Source organism: Bombina bombina, chromosome 5, assembly GCF_027579735.1.
Source record: "Bombina bombina isolate aBomBom1 chromosome 5, aBomBom1.pri, whole genome shotgun sequence".
NCBI lineage: Eukaryota > Metazoa > Chordata > Amphibia > Anura > Bombinatoridae > Bombina > Bombina bombina.
Genome location: NC_069503.1, coordinates 179,613,178 through 179,635,272, shown reverse-complemented (window position 1 = coordinate 179,635,272; position 22,095 = coordinate 179,613,178). Strand labels below are relative to the sequence as shown.

The 22,095-nt window shown below is 40.0% G+C and overlaps 1 protein-coding gene across 3 annotated transcripts in view; it reads left to right on the top strand.

The window, feature by feature from the left end:
• The window catches only part of KMT2C (lysine methyltransferase 2C), a 418,185-nt gene that overhangs the window by 202,295 nt on the left and 193,795 nt on the right, over window positions 1–22,095 (top strand). For all 3 annotated transcript variants that reach the window (XM_053713806.1, XM_053713804.1, XM_053713805.1), the window contains 5 exons: window positions 5,447–5,558; window positions 7,355–7,433; window positions 7,512–7,575; window positions 7,877–8,109; window positions 8,731–10,377. In XM_053713806.1, coding sequence (XP_053569781.1) covers window positions 5,447–5,558; window positions 7,355–7,433; window positions 7,512–7,575; window positions 7,877–8,109; window positions 8,731–10,377 — 2,135 coding nt within the window. The remainder of the gene's footprint in view (window positions 1–5,446; window positions 5,559–7,354; window positions 7,434–7,511; window positions 7,576–7,876; window positions 8,110–8,730; window positions 10,378–22,095) is intronic.

Genomic DNA, 22,095 nt, shown 5'->3' with positions numbered 1-22,095 from the left:
TACCTCTAGTGCGTCGAATTCATTTACTTTACAAGACATGGCCACAGTTATTAATACAACCCTCACTGAGGTTTTATCTAAACTGCCTGGTTTGCAAGGAATGCGTGACAGCTCTGGGTTAAGAACAAATGCTAAGCCGCCTGACGCTTTACTAGCCGTATCTGATATACCCTCACAATGTTCTGAGGTAGGGATAAAGGATTTGTTATCTGAGGGAGAAATTTCTGATTCATACAGATTCTGATATGACGGCCTTTAAATTTAAGCTTGAACACCTCCGCTTATTGCTCAGGGAGGTATTAGTGACTCTAGATGATTGTGACCCTATAGTGGTCCCAGAGAAATTGTGTAAAATGGACAAATATTTAGAGGTTCCTGTTTACAGTGATGTTTTTCCAGTCCCTAAGAGGATTGTGATTATTGTTACTAAGGAGTGACATAGACCAGGTATTCAGTTCGCTCCTCCTCCTGTTTTTAAGAAAATGTTTCCCATATCTGACACCATGCGGGACTCGTGGCAGACAATTCCTAAGGTGGAGGGAGCTATTTCTACTCTGGCTAAGAGTACAACTATACCTATTGAAGACAGTTGTGCTTTCAAAGATCCTATGGATAAAAAATTAGAGGGCCTCCTGAAGAAAATTTTTGTTCATCAAGGTTTTCTTCTCCAACCTATTGCGTGCATTGTTCCTGTAACTACTGCAGCTGCTTTCTGGTTTGAGGCTCTAGAAGAGGCTCTTCAGATGGAGACTCCATTAGAGGAGATTATGGACAGAATTAAGGCCCTTAAATTGGCTAATTCTTTCATTACAGATGCCGCTTTCTAACTGGCTAAATTAGCGGCAAAGAATTCAGGTTTTGCCATTTTAGCACGCAGAGCGTTATGGCTTAAGTCCTGGTCTGCGGATGTGTCATCAAAATCTAAACTTTTGAACATCCCTTTCAAAGGAAAGACCCTATTCGGGCCTGAACTGAAAGAGATTATTTCAGACATCACTGGAGGGAAAGGCCATGCCCTCCCTCAGGATAAAACAAATAAAATGAGGACCAAACAAAATAATTTTCGTTCCTTTCGGAACTTCAAGGGTGGTCCCGCTTCAGCTTCCTCTGCTGCAAAGCAAGAGGGGAATTTTGCCCAATCCAAGTCAGTCTGGAGACCTAACCAGGCTTGGAACAAGGGTAAACAGGCTAAGAAGCCTGCAGCTGCCTCCAAGACAGCATGAAGGGGTAGCCCCCGATCCGGGACCGGATCTAGTAGGGGGCAGACTCTCTCTCTTCGCTCAGGCTTGGGCAAGAGATGTTCACGATTCCTGGGCTTTAGAAATTGTGTCCCAGGGATATCTTCTGGACTTTCACATTTCTCAATTGTCTGCAAACCAGACAACGAGAGAGGCGTTCTTACTCTGTGTAGAAGACCTACATACCATGGGAGTAATCCGCCCAGTTCCAAAAGAGGAACAAGGGCTAGGGTTGTACTCAAACCTGTTTATGGTTCCCAAAAAAGGGGGAACTTTCAGACCAATCTTGGATCTCAAAATTCTAAGCAAATTCCTAAGAGTACCATCATTCAAGATGGAGACTATTCGGACCATTCTACCAATGATCCAGGAGGGTCAATATATGACTACCGTGGACTTACATGATGCGTATCTACACATCCCTATTCACAGAGATCATCAATTCCTCAGATTTGCCTTTCTGGACAGGCATTTCCAGTTCGTGGCCCTTCCCTTCAGGTTGGCCACGGCTCCCAGAATTTTCACAAAAGTGCTAGGGTCCCTTTTGGTGGTGCTAAGGCCGCGGGGCATAGCAGTGGCGCCTTATCTAGACAACATCTTAATTCAGGCGTCGACTTTCCAATTAGCCAAGTCTCACACGGACATCGTGTTGGCTTTTCTGAGATCTCACGGGTGGAAGGTGAACATAAAAAAGAGTTCTCTCTTCCCTCTCACAAGAGTTTCCTTCCTAGGGACTCTGATAGATGGACATAGTTCCTTTTGCCCGCCTACACCTCAGACCACTGCAACTATGCATGCTCAAACAGTGGAATGGGGATTATGCAGATTTATCTCCTCAAATAAATCTGGACCAGGAAACCAGAGATTCTCTTCTCTGGTGGTTGTCTCAGGACCACCTGTCTCAGGGAATGTGTTTCCGCAGGCCAGAGTGGCTCATAGTAACGACAGATGCCAGCCTACTAGGCTGGGGTGCAGTCTGGAACTCCCTGAAAGCACAGGGCTTATGGTCTCAGGAGGAAACTCTCCACCCGATAAACATTCTAGAACTGAGAGCGATATTCAATGCGCTTCAGGCGTGGCCTCAGCTTGCTGCGGCCAAATTCATCAGATTTCAGTCGGACAACATCACAACTGTAGCTTATATCAATCATCAAGGAGGAACACTGAGTTCTCTAGCAATGATGGAGGTGACCAAAATAATCCGATGGGCGGAGGATCACTCTTGCCATCTCTCAGCAATCCATATCCCAGGAGTAGAGAACTGGGAGGCGGATTTCCTAAGTCGTCAGACTTTTCATCCGGGGCAGTGGGAGCTCCATCCGGAGGTATTTGCCCAGCTGACTCAGCTATAGGACACACCAGAATTGGATCTGATGGCGTCCCGACAGAATGCCAAACTTCCTTGTTACGGGTCCAGGTCCCGCGATCCCCAGGCGGTACTGATAGATGCTCTAGCAGTACCCTGGCCCTTCAATCTGGCCTATGTATTTCCACCGTTTCCTCTCCTTCCACGTCTGGTTGAAAAACCAGAATCAAGCAGGAGAGTGCTTCGGTGATTCTGATAGCACCTGCGTGGCCACGCAGGACTTGGTATGCAGACCTAGTGGACATGTCATCAGTTCCACCGTGGTCTCTGCCAATGAGACAGGACCTTCTAATCCAAGGTCCATTCACACATTCAAATCTATTTTCTCTGCGTCTGACTGCTTGGAGATTGAACGCCTGATTCTATCAAAGAGTGGTTTCTCTGAGTCAGCTAAGGGAGGATTCAGTGTAATAGAATTCAGAACAGCGCCTAGATCTGTTTACTTGCTGCACTATAGAGGACCCCCTAATTAGGTCCTGGAAAGTAAGACAATACAAAGGAGTTATAGGAGCGCCAATAAAGGCTAAAGTAAACCGCAGGTTCCTTATATAGGTTACATAAAACAATATCACCAATTAAAGGTGTGAAAAGTCAAGATGTGATCTAATAAGTACAGAAATACAACAATCCGTATAAAATATATCCTTTTTAATAACAAACACAAATTTTTAAATTTTCCTTTTAAAATCACAGATTTGATCACAAAATAGAATCAGTGTACCTCCAAATATAATTGAATACTAACAGTTTTCCAGCCTTAATTATAGGATACAAACTACATATAAAACAGTGAGCTCAAATGAGACTGATAAAATGAACTTTTACTCAATGATTATAAAAAGAACACAAAAATCTTAGGGATCAAAATGAGCCCCAATATTCGAAGTAGGTGTATTTTTGTTAAGTGATTGATGGGGTCTCTTCACTGATAACATAAAAAATCTACTATTGTGGTATTATTACAACCGGATAAAGCAACTTCGTGAAATACTAAAAGGTGAATAAAATTAGGAATGCGATAGTGAATTAAAACCAAAGTCATTCAAATACACATACAAAAAATAATTCTTAGGTGAGTGTGTAACAAAACACACAAAAATGTGAGAAAAAAATTGTATATATATAATCACTTGTGAGAAAAAAGTGTACCAAAAAATAATTCGATCTAATACCGGTATGATCTGTGAATAGGTTCACCAATAAAGTGAAAAATACATATGTATCAAGGAGACAAGAAGCGTATTCAAAAATAGATAACCAGAGCTGTCCTTAGCTGTTATATCTAAGAACAAGGTCTTGTTATGTTAGAAACTGTTAGATTCCTAAAACATATTCCTGGATTACTATAAAAGTAAAAACATAATATCTGACAATATCTGACAATAACAAAAAAGAAAAAAAACGATGTTTAACAATCATAAAACCAATCTGGTTAAAAAAACAAAGTCCATAGTCCAATAAAGGAATAATCCATATGAAAGCCAAATGAGAAAAAACTGATCCTTGAGTCCAATGGTGTCTGGAAACCTGTGGGAAAAATAAAGTGCACTAAACAATGGGCTTAAGGGAACGGAGTCTAACAGGTATTGAACTCACCCAATAAGCCTTGATCCTGGTGATATATGAGCCTCACAAATCTCTCCAATTGTCTACGCGTTTCGGCCCTGTAGTGGGGCCTTTTTCAAGACAGTAGTGAGGCTCAATATTGACTAACCTTAAATATTATTAGAAATAGGGATAGGAATATGTTTTAGGAATCTAACAATCAGCTAAGGGAGGAGCTATATAGACAGCTCTGCTGTGGGTGCTCTCTTTGCCACTTCCTGTAGGGAAGGAGAATATCCCACAAGTATGGATGAATCCGTGGACTCGATACATCACAAGAGAAATAAATGTATCAGGTAAGCATAAATTATGTTTTTCTATATGACACACATGAACTAACACCCTCTAGTGGTGAAAAACTATCAAAATGCATTCAGATAAGAGACGGCGTTCAAGGTCTAAGAAATTAGCGTTTGAACCTCCTAGGTTTAGCTTTCAACTAAGAATACCAAGAGAACAAAGCAAAATTGGTGATAAAAGTAAATTGGAAAGGTGTTTAAAATTACATGCCCTATCTGAATCATGAAAGTTTATTTTGGACTAGACTGTCCCTTTAACTTTTAAGTGATGGATGTTCAACAAGCGCTATGGCTTCAGCATGGTCCTATTATGTATAATGAAAGAAGCATTAGCCCCTGAACTGCTATGTTAAGCATGAATACAAGTTGTGTAAATAGTGTATGAAAGTTTGTTTTTGTCATGTTATTCCATGTATATATAAGAAATTATACTTTATCCCTGAATTTTGTAGGAAAGTCCTGCAGTTAGCTCTTCCTCAGATCAAGTATGGGGATTTTTTTTTTATTTCCACCTTTGTTCACCAATGGGTTTCCTAGTGACGACTTAGATTGTCTAAAGAATATTAGATAACACCAGATATATACCTCACAAAGTTTAGGTATATTCTTTAAATGCCATACAAGAAAAAGACATATAAGATTAAATCATTATGCATTATCTCAGCCTTTCATGGAAAAAGTATTTAAAGACCATCACAATCTGCTAAATAATATTACCGTGGACATCTATATATATCTACTTGTCCTAGATTTAATCTTAATCTCTATCATCATTAAAGATGTTATTGCTGTAGTTAGGCCTATTATGACTAATTTCTAAAGGAGAAAAAAATTGGGTTTAGTATCCCTTTAAGGTAGTTTAGATATGTTATGAGGTTTTGTATATCTTTGTATAAAATTTGTAAACTTTTTTTTTTTTATCAAATTTTAATATTTAGATTTTGACGCCATTACGGACCCTATTATGAAAGCAAAAATGGTGGCTCTTAAAGGCATCAACAAAGTTATGGCACAGAACAATATGGTTATGCCTCCAATGGTTATGAACAGGTACGTAAAATCTAACTGCACATTATTCTGTTATCTTTAAAGGTTAAATGTTCTTATGGAAAATGATCATATCTCTCACATAAAATATTTCCACTATGCATAAAAAAACCAGAGAGGTAACTTTTTCTCATGTCTTGTTACATACAATTGGGGTTTACAGATAAAACAGCTTCTGGATATGTAATTGAAAAACGTTTATCCTTAAACTATAGTAGCAGATTACTTAGATAACTTGCTTTTTTATAGTTAAGGAATCTTAGCTGTGCTTCAGCTTTAAACACATTCCTCTTTATTTATTTATTTTTTTGTCTTCTTCTGACCATCAGAACTTTGTTCAGATCAGTGTTTCCTAGACATTTAAAATATCATCATAGGTTAACTTTTTTTCTCATTATCCAGTCCAATGATTCAGCTAGGTCACAGTACTGTATTGCTTTTACTTATTCACAACATTACACACAAGCTCTGAGTGTAAAATAAATATTTGCAGGCCCATCTCATGCCCCTAGAATGTTGTATATCTTACTTTATTCACTCTGACCAGTTAGGGACAGATATAAATGAGCTCCTATCCATATTAAAGGGACATTAAATCCAAAAAAATCTTTCATGATTCAAATAGAGGACACAATTTTTAAAAAGTTTCAAATTTACTACAATTATCACTCTTTTTTTGCATTCTCAAGTTATTCTTTGATGAAGGGATACCTAGGTAGGTAGTGTGCACATGCCTGAAGCACTACACGACAGGAAATAGTGCTGCCATCTAGTGCCCCTGCTAATGTATAACATTGTTGCAAAACTGCTGCTATATAGTGCTGCAGACACGGGCACACTCTTGAGCTTACATTTCTGCTTTTCCACAAAGGATAACAAGAAAACTGAGAACATTTGATAATAGAAGTAAATTAGAACATTGTTTCAAATGTTATGTTCTATCTAAATCACGAAAAGAAAAAAAATTGGGTTTTATGTCCCTTTAACCAATCACTGTGCACCATGTAGGAGTGTCAGGATTCTGAATTCCATGGAATTCACTCCAGCTTTTCTACTAGGAGTGGAAACACTACCGTTTTCACTAATACGTTACAGAATTTTCTTTTTTGCACTTTTAAATTTGATAAAGGAGACATAGGATAAATGAACTAATAATTGTAGTTGTAACATCCAGTAACAAAGGTAATATTTATCTTCCAGTTGTAATGTTTCCCTATTTTCCCTTCCTCCTATCTCCCCACTTTTACTGTATCCCTTCACATTTGCACTGCAGAGCAGGAGGGAAAATTGTTTATGTAGGTCCATGAAAATAAAGGTTTTCTACTACACCTTCATTCTTTCAGTACAGAACCCTGCAAGACAAGTGTTCCTGCCCCTACCTTTAGGCCAAAAAGGCTGCGTCTGCTCATCTCCATCCTACAGCCGTGCAAAGCTGCGTGTTCTTCTCCCTCCTATAGTCTTAAAAGGCTGTCCGCTCCCTCCTATCACAGATCTGCAAGGCTGCATAATTACAATAATAGCACTCAATAATAAAGTTCCATTATTTAGAAATACTGAGAGCAGCACTACTATAACATTCAGAATATATTTCAGTTTAGTATACATTCTGCAAATCTGTTTATATAAATATTTTTTAGGAAAAGGGAGAATTTAATTTTCTTTGTGTATCACTGTAGTTCAGACAATGTGAATTAAATGTCCATTTATATGAGTACTTTTGTGGTTGGTTGTCTAAGAGGGTATTTTTTGCATTAGAATCAACATAAAGATTATAATGTGTTACTTTTTCTTCCTCACAGGTTTCCTTTTATAGCACAACAAATTCCAGCTGCTCAAACAAATGAAGGTCCCAATATAATGCAGCAGGCCATAGCACAGGTAACATCTGTGATTAAAATGATTTGTTCTAGTTTTCCATAATTTTACATAAAACTTAGTAGTTGTTTTTTGTTTTAGGATGGAAGTATTGCATCACAAATGATTAGACCTAATCCTCCAAATTTTGGTCCTGGATTTGTCAGTAAGTATGAAGATTTGTGAGACGGTTTATATTTACAGCCTGTTGTGTGTGTTTCTTTTTTTTCTGGGGTTCTTTTGTATTTGTGTAAAAAAAAATACAACTCTTTAAAATGTTTATTACATTTGCTTAAATATGTATATCTCAAAAAAGTGTAGCCACCTATATTAGACTTGAAAAATAATGAAAATGTGTGGGTGCCATGGTGATTTAGAGATTGTGACAAGTATGCAAATACTAAGAGGCATTGTGAGCAAATCTACAAAAATCTCACTTTTACACTATATCTTATTTTTACGTACAGACGAGTCTCAGAAAAAACAATATGAGGAGTGGCTCAAAGAGACACAGCAGCTTCTTCAGATTCAGCAGAAATTTCTAGAAGAACAAATTGGAGCTCACAGAAAATCAAAAAAAGCACTTTCAGCGAAACAGAGGACTGCCAAGAAGGCAGGTCGGGAATTCCCTGAGGAAGATGCAGAACAGCTTAAGCAGGTCACTGAGCAGCAAAGCATGGTTCAGAAACAGCTGGAACAGGTAAATATAGCTATGTTTGTTACATTATGGAGGCTTGTTTATCATGTTGTCACAAAATGTCCTTAATACATGCAAAATATGAATTCTATATAAATACATTTTGGGAAAACAGTGTCAAATATTTAGGATGGAATAAATGCTTACAACTTAAATCAGATATGTATCGTTTTCAATATGGCAATGTAAGTGTCCATATAAGTAATCTAATCTATTCCTGAAGTGTTTCAAACCCATGATACCGCATTAGCAGTCTTGATTTATAAATCTTACCTTTAGAGACAGTTCATAGTCATCTGTTAAAATTGCCAAAGTTTTTATTATTTGTATCAATTACATTTTAACATTCATGTGCGTGCATAAATACAAGGTTTGTTATCATCAAAATATCTTTTCACAGATATTTTGATTTGCACTTCTATTCTATGTAACAAATCCTAAAAGCCTATAATTTATAGTTAAAGAAAATATTGGATTGTTAAATACAGGCATTACATATGTATGATAAAAAAACAAATATATTTATTACATTTTTTTTCTTTTTAAATGTGGCATTAACCTTTCCCTTTTTTCTGCTTCCTGATTTTTCAAAGATTTATTCTAACTTAAATTTTGTCTTTATAGATCAGAAAACAACAAAAAGAACATACAGAGCTTATTGAGGAATACAGAAATAAACAGTCACAATTTTCAGTGACACCTTTGATTCCTGTTGTTCCACCACAGCAGACATTGATGCCTGGAGGAGGTGTTCCACCCCCTGTGAATCATCAGAACTTTGCTATTCCACCAGCATTAAATGCCATTGGACAGATTATACCCAGACAGCCTAATCAACCCAGAATGCCAAATATGCAAGGTTGGCAACCAGCAAATAGTCCTAGAAGTCTTGTACCTGTAAATACACCACAAATGCAGCATCCACACACAGATGTTCCTGTGACCAGTCCACTTCCAAATTCTAATCCTAATGCTCCACCAAGGGTTGAATTCGATGACAATAACCCATTCAGTGAAACATTTCAAGAGCGAGAACGCAAAGAACGATTACGAGAACAGCAAGAACGTCAGAGAATACAGCTTATGCAGGAAGTTGATCGTCAAAGAGCATTGCAGCAGAGACTAGAAATGGAACAGCGTGGCATGGTTGGACCAGATTTGAACAGCAGGTCATTATCGCAAATGCCTTTTTTTAATTCGGAATTGCCTAGTGAATTTATGCAAATTCCACAGCCTATTAAACAGTCTCCACAGCGACAAACACAGATTGGGCATGCCTTGTCACAGCAAAATATGCAGCAAGGCCATTTGAACTCTCCTCCAAATGCCCCTTTAATGCCGACTGGTGAGACACATTCATTGGAACACTCCCCATATGGACAAGATAACCATTCTGTTTCAGGAGTCACAAACTTTCCATCTGTTAAAAAATCCCCAGGAAGTATTTCTTGTTCCGGATTCACTCAGGCACAGCCTAGGCCTTCTTTCGTCTCAGATGTGTCTTCTGCATCTCCTATTGCTGATAATGGTAATCCTTGTGGTCAAGACATTTCCGTTAGTGATGCAAACTTTCAGGAATCAGGTCAGGCTCTTGTACAACTATACTCTGAAATTATTCCTGAGGAGAAGGGAAAAAAGAAAAAGACAAGAAAAAAGAAAAAGGATGAAGACGCAGACTCTGCAAAGTCACCCTCAACTCCCCAGTCTGATATTACAGCTCCCCTTTCACCAAGTATTTCAGAGGCATCAACTCCAACAGTTAACAATCCCAATGAACTAGTTTATCAAGGGGAACACCCCACTGATTTAATTCGTTCATCAACTCCTAATGCTTCAGTTAAAAATGTGGAATTAGAAGATCCACTTCAAACCAGCGATGTGAACCAAAGATTGCTACGGGACACCACTTCAGATCAGGATGGGGTTCAGCATCACAAAAATGTTTTTAGTATCCGAAATATCAAACTTGAGCAAGCAGATCTAGATCTGTCTCCTGAAAAAGATGACCATATGATTAAACGTCCTTTTGTAATGAAGACTGAGGATGATAAAGCCATATCGCACAATGAACTTTCCATGGAAATATCTTCTAATCATTCAACTGGTCCTTCAGGAAAATTGGAATCTGGAAATGAGTTATTAAAACACTTGCTTAAAAACAAAAAACAACCTTTAATTTTGCATCAAAAATCAGAAGACCGTGTACGATCAGAAGAAGACTGTGCTACTGATGTAAAGTTTCTTGACCGGCCAAGCCATTTTAATTCATTAGTAAGTGCTATACATTTAAAACTGCTTTTTGGCCCAATTTTAGTGTCAACGTGTATGTGTAGACAGTGACATTAATTCATGGTATAAAATAGAGATACATAAAACAGCCTAAAAACAACAAAACCATTCAAAAGGGGATGGCCCTCCTATATATTTACACACACATTTAGCAAAGATACTAAGCAATACCTCCAGATAGGTAGCACTTACAGACTACTTTGAGTTTAGATCAAGGTAGGCAATAAGTGCTATTTAAACCAAAACCTTTTTTAGTATATATGCTGAATAGCAAGATAAAAGCATAAATGAGGTTTTTTACTAGTATTTTCTCTTGTTAAGTGTATCCAGTCCACGGATCATCCATTACTTATGGAATATATTCTCCTTCCCAACAGGAAGCTGCAAGAGTCCACCCACAGCAAAGCTGCTATATAGCTCCTCCCCTAACTGCCATATTCAGTCATTCTCTTGCAAACCTCAACATAGATAGGAGGTCGTGAGAGTCTGTGGTGCTTTCTACTTAGTTTATTCTTCAATCAAAAGTTTGTTATTTTTAAATGGCACCGGAGTGTGCTGTTTATCTCAGGCAGTATTTGGAAGAAGAATCTGCCTGCGTTTTTCTATGATCTTAGCAGACGTAACTAAGATCCATTTGCTGTTCTCACACATTCTGAGGAGTGAGGTACTTCAGAGGGGGAATAGCGTGCAGGTTTTCCTGCAGATAAGGTATGTGCAGTAAAATATTTTTCTAGGAATGGAATTGACTAAGAAAATACTGCTGATACCGAAGTAATGTAAGTAAAGCCTTAAATGCAGCGATAGCGACTGGTATCAGGCTTATTAATAGAGATACATACTCTTATAAAAATGTGTTTTAAAACGTTTGCTGGCATGTTTAATCGTTTTTTAACGTACATTGGTGATAACACTGTAATGTTGGTATAGCCTTAAATGCAGTAAAAGCGACTGGTATCAGGCTTATTAATAGAGATACATACTCTTGTAAAAATGTGTTTTAAAACGTTTGCTGGCATGTTTAATCGTTTTTTAACATATGTTTGGTGATAAAACTTATTGGGGCCTAAGTTTTTTCCACATGGCTGGCTTAAATTTTGCATAGAAACAGTTAACTGAAGCTTCCCACTGTTGGCTGTGGCAGTTTGTTGTGTCTGTTTTTAAAAACGTCTGTCGTTTTTTTTTATCTGTTTTTTGCATTAAGGGGTTAATCATCCATTTGCAAGTGGGTGCAATGCTCTGTTACCTTATTACATGTACTGTAAAAATTTCGTTTGTTTTACTGCCTTTTTTTCACTGTTTTTCAAATTTTGACAAAATTTGTTTCTCTTAAAGGCACAGTAACGTTTTATATATTTGCTTGTTAACTTGATTTAAAGTGTTTTCCAAGCTTACTAGTCTCATTATTAGTCTGTTCTAACATGTCTAACATAGAGGAAGCTCTGTGTTCATTATGTTTTAAAGCCATGGTGGAACCCCATCTTAGAATGTGTACCAGATGTACTGATTTCATGTTAAACAATAAAGATCATTTTTTGTCTTTAAAAACATTATCACCAGAGGATTCTGTCGTGGGGGTAGTTATGCCGACTAACTCTCCCCACGTGTCAGACCTTTTTGACTCCCGCTTTAGGGACTCACGCTCAAATGGCGCCAAGTACATCAAGGGCACCCATAGCGTTTCTTTTACCAGGGGATTCTGTCGAGGGGAAAGTTATGCCGACTAACTCTCCCCACGTGTCAGACCCTTCGACTCCCGCTTCAGGGACTCACTCTCAAATGGCGCCAAGTACATCAAGGGCGCCCATAGCGTTTATTTTACAAGACATGGCAAAGGTGGTGAATAATATTCTGGCAGCAGTATTAGTCAGACTACCTGAAATTAAAGGAAAGCAGTTAGCTCTGGGGGTAGATACAGAGCATACAGACGCTTTAAGAACCATGTATGATACTACCTCACAATATGCTTAGTCTGTGGGTGATTTTTTTTTTGACTCAGGGAAGATGATTTAACCTGATTCTGATATTTCTACATTTAAAATTTATGCTTGAGAACCTCCACTTGTTGCTCAGGGAGGCTTTGGCTGCTCTGAATGAATGTGTACAATCGCAGGGCCAGAGAAATTGTGTAGACTGGATAAATAATATGCAGTGCCGGTGTGTACTGATGTTTTTCCAATACCTAAAGAGGTTTACTAAAAATATTTTAATAAGGAATGGGATAGACCAGGTGTGCCGTCCTCTTCCCTTCCTTTTTTTTAGAAGAATGTTTCTCCAACATAGGTGTGTCCGGTCCACGGCGTCATCCTTACTTGTGGGATATTCTCTTCCCCAACAGGAAATGGCAAAGAGCCCAGCAAAGCTGGTCACATGATCCCTCCTAGGCTCCGCCTTCCCCAGTCATTCTCTTTGCCGTTGTAAGGCAACATCTCCACGGAGATGGCTTAGAGTTTTTTGGTGTTTAAATGTAGTTTTTATTCTTCAATCAAGAGTTTATTTTAAAATAGTGCTGGTATGTACTATTTACTCTGAAACAGAAAATAGATGAAGATTAATGTTTGTAAGAGGAAAATGATTTTAGCAACCGTTACTAAAATCGATGGCTGTTTCCACACAGGACTGTTGAGAGGAATTAACTTCAGTTGGGGGAAACAGTGAGCAGACTTTTGCTGCTTGAGGTATGACACATTTCTAACAAGACTTGGTAATGCTGGAAGCTGTCATTTTCCCTATGGGATCCGGTAAGCCATTTTTATTAAATAAGAATAAAGGGCTTCACAAGGGCTTAAAGACTGGTAGACATTTTTCTGGGCTAAAACGATTGTTTTATAAGCATTTTTAATAGTTTATAGCTTTGAGGAGTTATTTTATTCTTGGGAATTATGTTAAATAACCGGCAGGCACTGTATTGGACACCTTTTTCACTGGGGGCCTTCTCTAATCATAGGCAGAGCCTCATTTTCGCGCCTCTATTGCGCAGTTGTTTTTGGGAAGCAAGGCATGCAGATGCATGTGTGAGGAGCTCAGATACATAGAAAAAGCTTACTGAAGGCGTCATTTGGTATCGTATTCCCCTCTGGGCTTGGTTGGGTCTCAGCAAAGCAGATACCAGGGACTGTATAGGGGTTAAATATAAAAACGGCTCCGGTTCCGTTTTTTTAAGAGTTAAAGCTTTCAAATTTGGTGTGCAATACTTTTAAGGCTTTAAGACACTGTGGTGAAATTTTGGTGAATTTTGAACAATTCCTTCATACTTTTTCACATTTTCAGTAATAAAGCGTCGTCTCTACCTCAAGCAAAGGCTCATACGGACATTGTCCTGGCCTTTCTCAGATCTCACGGGTGGAAAGTGAACGTAGAAAAAAGTTCTCTATCTCCGTCAACAAGAGTTCCCTTCTTGGGAACAATAATAGACTCCTTAGAAATGAGGATTTTTCTGACAGAGGCCAGAAAATCAAAACTTCTAAGCGCTTGTCAAGTACTTCATTCTGTTCTTCTTCCTTCCATAGCGCAGTGCATGGAAGTAATAGGTTTGATGGTCGCGGCAATGGACATAGTTCCTTTTGCGCGAATTCATCTAAGACCATTACAACTGTGCATGCTCAGTCAGTGGAATGGGGATTATACAGACTTGTCTCCGACGATACAAGTAGATCAGAGGACCAGAGATTCACTCCGTTGGTGGCTGACCCTGGACAACCTGTCACAAGGGATGAGCTTCCGCAGACCAGAGTGGGTCATTGTCACGACCGACGCCAGTCTGGTGGGCTGGGGCGCGGTCTGGGAACCCCTGAAAGCTCAGGGTCTTTGGTCTCGGGAAGAATCTCTTCTCCCGATAAATATTCTGGAACTGAGAGCGATATTCAATGCTCTCAAGGCTTGGCCTCAGCTAGCAAAGGCCAAATTCATACGGTTTCAATCAGACAACATGACGACTGTTGCGTATATCAACCATCAGGGGGGAACAAGGAGTTCCCTGGCGATGGAAGAAGTGACCAAAATAATTCAATGGGCGGAGACTCACTCCTGCCACTTGTCTGCAATCCACATCCCAGGAGTGGAAAATTGGGAAGCGGATTTTCTGAGTCGTCAGACATTTCATCCGGGGGAGTGGGAACTCCATCAGGAAATCTTTGCCCAAATAATTCAATTGTGGGGCATTCCAGACATGGATCTGATGGCGTCTCGTCAGAACTTCAAGGTTCCTTGCTACGGGTCCAGATCCAGGGATCCCAAGGCGACTCTAGTGGATGCACTAGTAGCACCTTGGAGCTTCAACCTAGCTTATGTGTTCCCACCGTTTCCTCTCATTCCCAGGCTGGTAGCCAGGATCAAACAGGAGAGGGTATCAGTGATCTTGATAGCTCCTGCGTGGCCACGCAGGACTTGGTATGCAGATCTGGTGAATATGTCATCGGCTCCACCATGGAGGCTACCTTTGAGACAGGACCTTCTTGTTCAAGGTCCGTTCGAACATCCGAATCTGGCCTCACTCCAACTGACTGCTTGGAGATTGAACTCTTGATTTTATCAAAGCGAGGGTTCTCAGATTCTGTCATTGATACTCTTGTTCAGGCCAGAAAGCCTGTAACTAGAAAAATCTACCATAAAATATGGAAAAAATATATCTGTTGGTGTGAATCTAAAGGATTCCCATGGAACAAGATAAAAATTCCTAAGATTCTATCCTTTCTTCAAGAAGGTTTGGAGAAAGGATTATCTGCAAGTTCTTTGAAGGGACAGATTTCTGCTTTATCTGTTTTACTTCACAAAAAGCTGGCGGCTGTGCCAGATGTTCAAGCTTTTGTTCAGGCTCTGGTTAGAATCAAGCCTGTTTACAAACCTTTGACTCCTCCTTGGAGTCTTAATTTAGTTCTTTCAGTTCTTCAGGGGGTTCCGTTTGAACCCCTACATTCCGTTGATATCAAGTTATTATCTTGGAAAGTTTTGTTTTTGGTTGCAATTTCTTCTGCTAGAAGAGTTTCAGAGTTATCTGCTCTGCAGTGTTCTCCTCCTTACCTGGTGTTCCATGCAGATAAGGTGGTTTTGCGTACTAAACCTGTTTTTTTTCCGAAAGTTGTTTCTAACAAAAATATTAACCAGGAGATAGTCGTGCCTTCTTTGTGTCCGAATCCAGTTTCAAAGAAGGAACGTTTGTTGCACAATTTGGATGTAGTTCGTGCTCTAAAATTCTATTTAGAGGCTACAAAGGATTTCAGACAAACATCTTCCTTGTTTGTTGTTTATTCTGGTAAAAGGAGAGGTCAAAAAGCAACTTCTACCTCTCTCTCTTTTTGGCTTAAAAGCATCATCAGATTGGCTTATGAGACTGCCGGACGACAGCCTCCTGAAAGAATCACAGCTCATTCCACTAGGGCCGTGGCTTCCACATGGGCCTTCAAGAACGAGGCTTCTGTTGATCAGATATGTAAGGCAGCGACTTGGTCTTCACCGCACACTTTTACTAAATTTTATAAATTTGATACTTTTGCTTCTTCTGAGGCTATTTTTGGGAGAAAGGTTTTGCAAGCCGTGGTGCCTTCCATCTAGGTGACCTGATTTGCTCCCTCCCATCATCCGTGTCCTAAAGCTTTGGTATTGGTTCCCACAAGTAAGGATGACGCCGTGGACCGGACACACCTATGTTGGAGAAAACAGAATTTATGTTTACCTGATAAATTACTTTCTCCAACGGTGTGTCCGGTCCACGGCCCGCCCTGGTTTTTTAATCAGGTCTGATGATTTATTTTCTCTAACTACAGTCACCACGGTATCATATGATTTCTCCTATGCAAATATTCCTCCTTTACGTCGGTCGAATGACTGGGGAAGGCGGAGCCTAGGAGGGATCATGTGACCAGCTTTGCTGGGCTCTTTGCCATTTCCTGTTGGGGAAGAGAATATCCCACAAGTAAGGATGACGCCGTGGACCGGACACACCGTTGGAGAAAGTAATTTATCAGGTAAACATAAATTCTGTTTTTCTAATAGTTACAACCACACGGGACTTCTGGCAGACAGTTCCTAAGGTGGAGAGAAGAGTTTCTACTCTAGCTAAGCGTACCACTACCTCTGACGAGGACAGTTGTGCTTTTTAGATCCAATGGATAAAAAATGTTTATTCAACAGGGTTTTATCCTGCAGCCCCTTGCATACATTGCTTCTGTCACTGCTGCTGCGGCGTTCTGGGTTGAGTCTCTTGATGAGGCTTTACAGTTAAGCGACTCCATTGGATGAATATATTTGACAAGCTTTTGCTAGCCAATTCCTTTGTTTTCTGATGCCTTGTTCATTTGACTAGACTAACGGCTAAGAATTCTGTTTTTTACTATACTGGCGCGCAGAGCGCTATGGCTTATATCATGGTCAGCTGTCGTGACTTTAATAAATAAGCTACTTAACTTCCCTTCAAGGGGCAGACCCTATTCGGGCCTGGTTTGAAGGAGATTATTGCTTATATCACTGGAGGAAAAGGTCATGCCCTTCCTCAGGATAGGTCCAAATCAAGGGCAAAAAAAAAAAAAAAAAAGTCTAATTTTCGTGCCTTTTAAAAACTTCAGGGCAGGTGTGGCATCCTCTTCCTCTAAGGCAAAACAAGAGGGAATTTTTGCTCAGTCCAAGGCGGTCTGGAGACAATCGGACCTGGAACAAAGATAAGCAGGCCAAGGAGCCTGCTGCTGCCTCTAAGGCAGCATGAAGGAACGGACCCCTATCCGGTAACGGATCCTATAGGGGGCAGACTTTCATTCTTCGCCCAGGCGTGGGCAAGAGATGCCCAGGATCCCTAGGCATTGGAATTTATATCCCAGAGATATCTTCTGGATTTCAAAGATTCCCCCCCCCCCCAAAAAAAGGGGAGATTTCGCCTTTCACAATTATCTGCAAACCAGATAAAGAAGGAGGCATTCTTACATTGTGTACGCGATCCATCCAGTTCCAAGAGAGGAACAGGGACAGAGTTTTTACTCAAATCTGTTTGTGGTTCCCAAGGAGAGGGAACCTTCAGACCTATTTTGGATCTAAAGATCTTAAACAAATTCCTCAGAATTCCGTCATTTAAGATGGAAACTATTCGTACCATCTTAACTATGATCCAGGAGAGTCAATAGAGGACTACAATGGATTTGAAGGATGCTTATCCTCACATTGTGATGCATAAAGATCACCATCGTTTTTCAAGTTTGCCTTTCTAGACAGGCATTACCAGTTTGTAGCTCTTTCCTTTGGGATATCTACAGCCCCAAGAATCTTTATGGAGGTTCTGGGGTCGCTTTGGCGGTCCTTAAACCGCGGGGCATAGAAGTGGCCCCTTATTTAGACGACATCCTGATACAGGCGTCAAACATCCAAATTGCCCAGTCTCATACGGACGTAGTACTGGCATTTCTGAGATCACATGGGTGGAAAGTGAACAAGGAAAGAGTTCTCTATCCCCAATCTCAAGGGTTTCCCTCCTAGGGACTCTGATAGATTCTGTAGAAATTAAATTTTACCTGAGTCCAGGTTGTCAAAGTTTCTAAATTTCTGCCGTGTTTTTTCATCCCATCCGCGCCCTTCGGTGGCTCAGTACATGAATGAAATCGGCTTTATGGTAGCGGCAAGGGACATAGTACCGTTTGCACGTCTACATTTCAGACCGCTGCAACTATGCATGCTCAGTCAGAGGAACAGGGATTACACAGATTTGTCCCCCTGTTAAACCTGGACCAAGAGACCAGAGATTCTCTTCTCTGGTGACTATGTCGGGTCCATCTGTCCAAGGGTATGACCTTCCGCAGGTCAGATGGGACAATTGTTACAATAGATGCCAGCCTTTTAGGTTGGGATGCAGTCTGGAACTCCCTGAAGGCTTAGGGATAGTGGACTTAGGAGGAGATCCTCCTTCTAATAAATATTCTGGAACTGGGAGTGATATTCCATGCTCTTCAGACTTGGCCTCAGTTAGCAACTCTGAGGTACATCATACTCAGTCGGACAATATACACGACTGTGGCTTACATCAGCCATCAAGGGGGAACAGAAGTTCCCTAGCGATGTTAGAAGTCTTACAATAATTCACTGGACAGAGACTCACTCTTGTCTATCAGCTATCCATATCCCAGGTGTTGAGAACTGGGAGGTGGATTTTCTAAGTCGTCAGACTTTTCTTCCGGGGGAGTGGGATTTCCTCCGGAGGTCAAGACCAAGCAGGAGAGGGCTTTGGTGTTTTTGACAGCGCCTGCGTAGCCACGCAGGACCTGGTATGCAGATCGGGTGGACATGTCATCCTTTCCATCACGGTCTCTGCTTCTGAGACAGGTCCCTCTACCTCAGGGTCCTTTCAACCATCTAAATAGAATCAATCTGAGATGGACTGCCTGGAGACTGAACGCTTGATGTTATCAAAGCATGGCTTCTCCGAGTCAGTCATTGATACCTTAATACAGACATGAAAGCCTGTCTCTAGGAAAATTGAACATAGATATGGTGTAAATATCTGATTGTTATGAATCCAAGGGTTACTCATGGAGTAAAGTCTGGATTCCCAGGATATTATCTTTTCTCCAAGATGTTTTTGAGAAAAGGGTTGTCAGCTAATTCCTTAAAAGGGGACAGATTTTTACTCTGTCTATTTTTTTGCACAAGCGTCTGGCAGGTATTCTAGACGTTCAGGCATTTGGTCAGGCTTTGGTTAGATCCAAGCCTGTGTTTAAAACTGTTGCTCCGCCATGGAGCTTAAACCTGATTCTTAAGGTTCTTCAAGAAGTTCCGTTTGAACCTTTTTTGTTCCATAGATATCAATCTTTATCTTGGAAAGTTCCTTTTGGGTAGCTAATTCCTCGACTCGTAGAGTCTCCAAGTTATCTGTGTTACAATGTGATTCTCCTTATCTGGTCCTTCGTACGGATAAGGTAGTCCTGCGTACCAACCTGGGTTTTTTCCTAAGGTGGTATCTAACAAGTACATCACTCAAGAGATAGTTGTTCCATGCTTGTATCCTAATCCTTCCTCAAAGAAGGAATGTCTATTACACAATATTGGACGTGGTTTGTGCTTTAAAGTTTTACTTACAAGCTACTACAGTTTTCATCAAACGTTCACCTTGTTTGTTGTCTATTCTGGACAGAGGAGAGGTCAAAAGACTTCAGCAGCCTCTCTGTCTTTTTGGTTAAAAAGCATAATTCATTTAGCTTATGAGACTGCTGGACAGCAGCCTCCTGAAGGGATTACAGCTCATTCTACTAGAGCTGTGGTTTTCACTTGGGCCTTTTTTAAATGTGGCTTCTGTTGAACAGATTTACAAGACGGAGTCTTGGTCTGCGCTTCATACTTTTCAAATTTAACAAATTTGATACCTTGCTTCTTCGGAGGCTATTTTTGGGAGAAAGGGTTTTTTACAGGCAGTGGTAACTCCCGTTTAAGTACCTGCCTTGTCCCTCCCATCATCCGTGTACTTTAGCTTTGGTATTGGTATTCCATAAGTAATGGATGATCCGTGGACTGGATACACTTAACAAGAGAAAACATAATTTATGCTTACCTGATAAATTGATTTCTCTTGTAGTGTATCCAGTCCACGGCCCGCCCTGTCACTTTAAGGCAGGTAATTTTTTCATTTGAATTAGTCACCACTGCACCCTATGGTTTTTCCTTTCTCTGCATGTTTTCGGTCGAATGACTGAATATGGCAGTTAGGGGCGGAGCTATATAGCAGCTTTGCTGTGGGTGGACTCTTGCAGCTTCCTGTTGGGAAGGAGAATATATTCCATAAGTAATGGATGATCCGTGGACTGGATACACTACAAGAGAAATAAATTTATCAGGTAAGCATAAATTATGTTTTTGTTATTGATAACATTTTTAGTTAATAAGAAAGGGTGGTTGATGGAAGAAATCTACTTCCAGTAGAGGTGGTGGTAACAGATACAGTCAGTAAGGAAATTCAGGAATGTCGGGATTCTGTATAAAGCTATGATGGACCTTACCAAAGGAGCCTCAAGACTCCTTCTAAAGACAGCATATATACAGTGTAAACACAGAAACACTTATGAAAGAGGTGACTCTATTCTTTCAAGTGGGGATCTCTATGTAGTAGGTGATTGCCATAGGCATATCAATTAGCAGTCCACTTAGGTGACTTTAGATTACGCTGGCTCTAGCACCCCTAGTGCTAAAATATGGACATATTTTAAAGGACCAGTAAATACAGTATATTTGCATAATCAACAAATACTTAAGACAATGCAATAGCACTTAGTCTAAATTTCAAGTGAGTTATGTCTTTTTCCACACTTCCTGTATCATGTGACAGCCATCAGCTAACCACAAATGGATATACGTATATTCTGTGAATTCTTGCACATGCTCAGTAGGACCTGGTGACTCAAAGTGTAAATATAAAAAGACATTTTGTTAATGGACAAAAAACTGGAAAGTTGTTTAAAATCGAATCTGAATCATAAAAGTTTAATTTTGACTTGAATGTTCCTTTTAAATAAGGGATCACAAGCCTAGATGACATTGTTATTTGTTTATAAAGGACCACCATATTCAATGGGTGTGGCATAGGTCCTCTTGCCTTCCCCTACCTTTTTGCAATGCAGAGCTCCCACCATACTGCATATTGGTCCTGTTTTGGTGCTCTGACGACACCAAATAAGCGGTTTGTTATATTATTGTTTCACGTTTGAGAAAAATGTGATATTTCATGAAATACTATATATGCTATTGTGGTGAAAATTGTGGTCCTTGGAGGGGGCAGGTAGGGACCTCAGTGTGTAGCTGAGGTGTAGAGGCTGTATTAAGTTAAATTTAAATTGAATTAATACTTTGATGTTTCTAATACTCAAAACCTTGTCAGGTTCTTTGTATAGTGTGGTGCTATATTGCTACAAGCAGTGAGGGTGCAGTTTGTCTAGTCAATCTAGGTCTATACCGCTCTACTATTTCTTAAAGGGACATTTAATTTGTGTTGTCCTTATTTTTGCCAATATATTTTCTTTATTTATGGAAGAGCAATATGTTCCCTTGAACATGTCTTCTTTGTTTAGAGAACCAAATTGTGCTACCCATGCAATTTTGCTCCTCTTGTCTAGATAGGACTTTGAAACATAAAGATAAACTTTTTTGTTTCTGAGCCAAATGTCTCTCAGGTTGATGCTGTTCAGGCATTGCCCCAGCTTTCTCCTTATACGTCCCAAGCCTCTATTACGTCATATCAGTGCCCTGCGGTTCCTCTCAATCTCTTGGAGGAGTTTTTTTGCCTGCAGATTTTGCGGCTCGGGTATCCTCTGCTGGAATCTGCAGCTTTATCTGCTTTTCCTATCCTGCAGGGAAAAAGCAAGAGGACATTTAAAGATTCAGATAGTAAGGTTTCAGTTCCGCCTTTGGCTACTCAGGGGGAGGATTCCCCGGTTGCTTCTGAGGGTGAAATCTCAGATTTGGACAGTTTAATTCCTTCTTCTGACGCTGAAGTAGTATCCTTCAGATTTAAGCTTGAACACCTTTGTGTATTGATAAAGGAGGTTTTGGCTACTTTGGACGACTCTGACCCGCCTGTTGCTGTCAACCCTAAAAGATCAAGTAAACTGAATAAATACTTTGATGTTCCTTCCTCTGTGGAAGTTTTTCCTGTTCCAGATCGTGCAAAGGAGATTATTGCCCAGGAATGGGAGAAGCCAGGGATACCTTTTTCACCATCTCCTGTCTTTAAAAAGATGTTTC